General features: G+C 33.4%; 1 protein-coding gene across 1 annotated transcript; it reads left to right on the plus strand.

Moving 5' to 3' along the window:
* Nucleotides 1–222: 222 nt before the first annotated feature.
* Nucleotides 223–4,247, plus strand: LOC140062877 (uncharacterized). The gene is made up of 2 exons (XM_072109261.1): nucleotides 223–1,088; nucleotides 3,245–4,247. Exons 1-2 carry the CDS (start codon nucleotides 536–538, stop codon nucleotides 3,472–3,474), a joined length of 783 nt encoding a protein of 260 aa, XP_071965362.1. The 5' UTR covers nucleotides 223–535; the 3' UTR covers nucleotides 3,475–4,247.
* Nucleotides 4,248–6,719: the final 2,472 nt, after the last annotated feature.

A 6,719-nucleotide genomic window follows, 5' to 3' on the forward strand; every position in this document is an offset into this window, starting at 1 on the left:
GGACCTGCGTTTGTTGTAAATAAAATGCACCAAATATAACCAAATCTTTATTTACAACTAAACATATAAAAATAAAATGTACAGAATACTCTTCCGTGACAGAAGTCAGTAACGGCGTTCCATAAACGACAGCAAAGTAGACGTAACAGTAGTTTTATTTCCTTTGTGCTAACTTTGTCACGCCCCCATCTCAGCCTTCGACACACTTCACAGAACAATCCTATATCAGCTGCGACAATTTTTCAGGTTCAGGTAGACAATAACAACAAAGCAACAAGTACAGTACGCGGGAAGTATATGCCTTGGTTTATTGCACAACGATTTCATTTAATCCCAATATTTACACCGAACGTTTACATGGTTAACTTATATTTCATCTTATCAAGAAATTTTATCGGTTTCGTAAATTGTAAGGTGGAGGATATTATTTTCTGGAAGACAAAAGGACCGCTTGACAACAGACTGGATAATAACACTACCACGTGCGGAAATAAGCTCCCGTTCGATCTTTTATTTAAAGGTAGGGGAAAATCAAATGGCAGTATTTAACAATAATAACAGTGAATGGAATAGTGTGTATGAAACAGATACAGCATACGCCGCACACTGTCTTCTTACTTTAGCTGCTGCGAAAAAGAGAACGTGCTCAGAAAGGCAGTGCTTAAAACAGTCGGTCGACCTAGGCCTACAACACGAGGCTAAACAGGAAGCTACTAAGCACTGTGAACAAAATAACAACACAGGCGAAAACGAGGTGTCAGTTGTGTCTGTAGCCCGTATTCTTGCCGATTTAAAGTGCTTTTCTCCAACCCCACTTGACTGCCCACCGTCCCCAACACATTCGTTAGATTCTGGTTGCTTAGAAAATTTTGATAGTGGCTATTCGGAGAGTGATCAGTCGAGATCTGGAACACCTGTCGAGATGGACAAGCAACGTGGTGGAGGGAAACAAAGGGCCAGGCGAAATCGTTCAAGAAGCGCTGGTAGAAGTCCGGTGACCCCAAAGAAGCACGAATGTCACTACGCGAATTGCAGTAAAGTGTATGGCAAGTCTTCACATCTTAAAGCTCACCTAAGAACACATACAGGTAAATTAATAATTCATTGTTCTTTTAATCGCTATCTTTGTTTGCTTTCTTTGTCATGTAATAAGCTTAGCCTAGAAAAATGATTTAATTTTTTTTTGTTTAATAAAAAAAAATATTGCCAAGTTTGTTTTAGACATTGCACACAAAACACATTGTCAATTTTTATTTAATCTGTATTTAAAATTTATTTTGCACTTTTAAATGGACATAATTAATGTTCGGTATAAAGTGGTATACAGTACAGTATAATATGATTCTTTTTTTATACACTGTTGTGTATTTATAAATATTTACAATGATCAATTATATGTTTTATTGAAATGGGGTGTGGCATCATTTATTGTGTGTAATGACTTCAATAATAATTCTTACTGTTATACTGTATCTTAAAAATTACATAATATACAGAACTGGTGTTTACCACATTATGATGTCGTTATGTAGAATATTCTGTCCATGTTATCTTTGAATTTGAGAGGAATACATTATTTTTCGTAATAATAATAAATAAATGTTACAGCAGTGGCCAATCCAGGATTTTTAAATAGAAAGAACTCTGCAGGGCCTGTATAGTCACAATTTTGGTGGAGTTAATCCCGCCTATGTTAAGCTCTGTCTACACTATCAAACTTTATGTGACAAAAACAGTGTGATGTGCCCAAATATGGTAGTGATATGCCCAAATATAGTAGTGATATAACATCATCATTTCCATATATGGGCACATCACATTTTTTTGTCACATAAAGTTTGATAGTGTAGACAGAGCTTTACACACATTGACAATGGGTACATTGTTTTGAATGTACATGTTTTATTTTTGTGAAAATACTGATCTTTAGTAAACTATTTCAAAGTATAAAATAAGAAATTAAAATAAATGTTAGTGGAAAAATCTATTACTTTTGGGAAATTTTAATTCAAAATGGTTATATTTTTTGTTAAATAGGTAAAGGGCCTACCAGTAGTATCCATTCCAGTCAATATTTTTTGGGGGATGTACCCTGTATAGTGTAAATAAACAGGTTAATTATGGCCATTAATTGTGTTTACATTTATGTTTATCCTGAAACTCAGACCTCTTTATAAATATAGTTATCATGATTCTTTAATGTAAATAAATAAATTATACTTAACCTGTCTAGTAGTAATATTTATAATCTTTTTTGTCTCAGTTCATAGAAAATGTGGGAACCCAGCATGGCATTAAATAGTAATTGATTGGCCATGAAACCCCTTTGTTCTGCCTATGGGTTACACCTCACTTGATAAGATAAACAAAGTTGAAAGAAGGAAACTTTTCCACATTTCTTTGTCCCAAAAGCACATGACTTTGAGGTTTTACAGACAAAGTGGTTACTGTTCATAATACTAAACATTATTGTATAATGCTAAACCTTTTAAAAGTACTTGTTAAGTGTGTATTCCATTTTAAGAAAACTAAACTGTCTGAGCAATACTGGTATCATGCTGAATTACTGTAATATTTAAAACAATAAAAATGATTAATATTGTGAAAAAAAATCACAACAAAGACTTCTTTTTTTTCAAACTGAAATATATTATTTAATTTTTTTTTTTTTAATTATTGAAATGGAATTATGAACTATTTTTTTATCTATTTGACTATTAATGTTAACGTTCGCCATTTTATATCCGTCCCTGTGTATAGATAAGCTTTCCTCATGTCCCATATTATTTTACCTATATTTGAACCCTTTGAAGAGGTGGCCTTTATCCCATATGGGGTAATTTACTGTCCCAATGTGGGAGGCCCTTATATGTAGCAGTTGACTTTTTGGGGTCACTGAATTGCACTTTTTGAGCATTTTACTTTGACTTTGGCAACAAAAAAATGCAATTTTTCGGAAGGCCAACACATAACAATAAACAAAAAATTGCAGAAAGATACAGTCATCAAAATGTATTTTGCATTTTTCCTAAATATATTAAAAATACCTTATTTAGCCTCACATGGGGTAGAAACCTCGATCTTCAAAGGGTTAACCCTTTAATAACCTGACCTACCTTCTATTTTGATTTTTACAAAATATGAAAAATAACAGTATGTAGCCACACCTTGTTTTCAACCAATAGGAGTGGCAGTACTGTATCAAGAGAGACTAATATTTTGTGTTTCTTTTTTCTGTTTTTAGGTGAAAAGCCGTATCCGTGTACATGGACAGAATGTAACAAACGATTTGCTCGATCGGATGAACTTGCTCGTCACTATCGAACACATACGGGTGAAAAAAAGTTTGCGTGTCCATTGTGTGATAAGCGGTTTATGAGAAGTGACCACCTCTTAAAACATGCGCGGCGACATCCAAATTTTAAACCGGAGATGATACTGAGGCAGCGGGAAAGCAATAACACATCACCATGAAAAAGCATGAATCTACCGAGGCCTACACTGCATCAATAAGGACTGTGTACTATATACCACATTATGTAAATGTACACTATTTACCACGCATGTGATTTTTAAATTTTCTATGAGCATGTTGACTCTGCTGATAATATAATTCTTCGGCTATTGGCATGGTTAGTTGTAGGTTGACTGTGTGTCTTTTTTCCGACTATCATACAAGGTCAACAGTGCGTCAAATGCTTGTATCCTTGGCGTAGTACAGTAAACGAAGTGCATGGCCATATATGTATAGAAAAAGTGCCAATAGAATAGCATGGTTGATCATGCCAAGCAATATATACATTAGTAGTAGTAATAGACAAACAACCTTTAATTTTGTACCCTCTTATGGTAAAAGATTACGCCCCAAAATGTAGACCTGTGGGGTAGTATACAGTAGTACGGTACATATAATGCACTTGTCAATTGCATGACCCACTATACGACCCCCGGGAGAGGTGCGTCATTTGTCAGATGTGCGTCATACTTTTGAATACCATGACGCACCCGTGCGTCAAAAAGGTGACTTACCTTTAGGTGACCATGACGCACCCATTTTGACGCACTGTGGCCATGTTGTTTATGATATGGTGGGTGGTAAAGTGACGGACATTGACACACCTTGTTCATTGATGTGACGTACCATCTAGGTTTTTTGACGCACCCCTGCGTCAGTAATTATTTGTAAATGACGCACCCATGACGCACCTCTCCCGGGGGTCGTATAGTGGGTCATACAATTGACAAGTGCATAATGCTTGATTGTGGTTGGACAACTAGGACTGTTGTTGAATAGCTCCAATAATGTTTAATTTATTATGTGTAAGTAGGCTACATGATTATTGTTAGGTCCTTTCCGAAATCAAACAATTGTATCATTTAGTATATATACATTTTTCACTGACGTCATATACAGGGATTCCCCAAACAGTATTGTGTTTATGAAGTACCCCCTCTATTATTGAGATAGGTTCATAGAAATGTGAAGGTTTGTGAACTTCCTGTGGTTCAGACATTTCAAGGGCATAATCAAACAATCCCTTGTGTCCATACCATGTGCTCAATTCAGCAAGTGCCAAAATGTTCACAATAAGGAGTGGTATAAAACCAACTCGAATTTAAAAATGGGAGTGGAAATTGAGATTGTTACTTTTTAGGCTAAATACAAAAAAAATGTTTTGTAGTTTCTCAACCATTCCTCATCAAATTTTTGAAGCCAAATTATTTTTGTTCTTTTGTTTAATATTGTTTTGTCATATTTTTCATTAAATTAGTCTCTTTTTTGCATTAAAATTTCATGGTTGCAATCATCATCAGGTGAAATTAACATTTTCTTTTTTTGCCATTAAAATGTTATTTTGCAATTTAATTTAAATCTGCAACCTTTTTTGTATGTATATTATTACAGAAAAGTTCTAAATGTTTTTGTAACTATTTGAGTAATATTTAGTTATTTATTAACGTTAAATTGCAAACGCATGCAATTTTTTGTATAATATACTTGTTTTATACAATTATTTGAAAATTAATTTTGAAGAGTTCAAATAATAATGAAATAGAAATGAGATAATGATAAATTAGTTTAAGCTAAGTACATTGTATTTTAGACCATAAACTAAATGTGACCCACTCACAACTCATATTATTCTGGAACTGGGTATTAAAACTGTTGACTTTGTACAGAAGCTCTCTCTACACTATTAAGCTAGTTTTCAGAAAAAAAGTATGATGTGCCCAAATATGGTAGTGATGACATCTTCATATCCATATATGGGCAAATCACATTTTTTTGTCACATAAAGTTTGATAGTGTAGACAGATCTAAAGATTGTAGAGTAATTATGAACAAACTTGTAAATATAATTTAGAATGATTCAATGTACATAATTGAAATAGTAGCTACAAAGTACAGTATACTATTTAGGCCTGTTATCCATATGATAAGGAATGTCTGGTTTTAAGAGGGTTGACAGAAAGTCTGAAAGAGAGAACTTAAATGTGATTGTAAATAATTTTTATTCAATGAAATAAGTAAACATTGATAAATTAGTATTGGTATGTGATACTTATTTCAACATGAGATAAAATAGCAGCTGAATGATAAAAGTATAAGAAGTGATATGTCAGTGGTGTGTGTACCAGAGAGTAAAAGAGGAAAGGCATAATTTGAAGAGGGGACATATTTTTATAAACGGCTTTTACAGTGAAACACCACCTATTATAAAGGGACACCCTTCAGTGTCCCCTTGATAGGGATGTCCACTTAATAGAAGTTGACCATAGTGTTAAAAGGGTTAAAACATACATTTTCCACAGGAAGTTGTCCCTTTAATAGAGGTTTCCTTTAATATGTCCCTTTAAAGGGGTGGCCCACAGGAGGTATTTCACTGTATAATCCTTTATAACAGTTATAGCCTTCTTATGGATGTGGGGTTGTTAAGTGTGGGGAAGTGTAAACGTTATTGACATCATTAAAACGGTTATGTTGCCGCTTGATACAATGTAAAGATGGGTGCTAAACTCATAAAGGAAGAAAGATAAAATGTGTGTGCAATTTTGTTTTTTGTCATAGAATGGTATGAGCCATGTGTAACCTGCGGGTCAGGTCATGTAGCCATGGTCTCATTGGAAATGGTATAATTTAATCTATTATTTTATTAGAAGAAAGATATGGAATAAGGGTTTATTCAAGTCTGTTTATAGTTTTCATGTTTATATAATCTTTATAATAATCTAGTTTTATAGTAAATATATATTCTGTACATACTTTTGTTGATTGTGAATTTTTATTTAATTCTGTTTAGGGAATTCATAAAAAAATTAAGAATGTAGGGCAACTGTGAGTTAAAAATGAATGGATTGAAAAATCTTGGAATTTATTTATTAAATATCGACTGTTTTAGAGACCAACATAATGAATTTGTTTACTTTTTTATTTTCACAGTATTTATGTTTTGATTGGCAACTAAAACAATAATGATGATGTCATTTATCATGATAGATTGATACTGAGTACTTTACATTTCTGAATGTGGTTTTATTGTAATTTAAAATATTTATTCCATCTCCAAAGCTATACCATCAAAGATGCATCATGGCTTAACAAACTCCCCAGACAAACTTTTGGAGCATGTTCAGAAGTATAGTAAAACACACAGACAGAAAGGAAACACAGACGCACAGTACTGCGAGAGACTTCCTGTTAAAATGATAAGGGTTTT

The sequence above is a fragment of the Antedon mediterranea genome, chromosome 11 (assembly GCF_964355755.1).
Source record: "Antedon mediterranea chromosome 11, ecAntMedi1.1, whole genome shotgun sequence".
Classification (NCBI taxonomy): Eukaryota; Metazoa; Echinodermata; class Crinoidea; order Comatulida; family Antedonidae; genus Antedon; species Antedon mediterranea.

Coding starts and splice junctions, on each gene's coding strand:
- LOC140062877 (XM_072109261.1), top strand. CDS start 536: ATGGCAGTATTTAACAATAATAACAGTGAATGGAATAGTGTGTATGAA. Junction 1,089..3,244: donor TCACCTAAGAACACATACAG/GTAAATTAATAA, acceptor TTCTGTTTTTAG/GTGAAAAGCCGTATCCGTGT.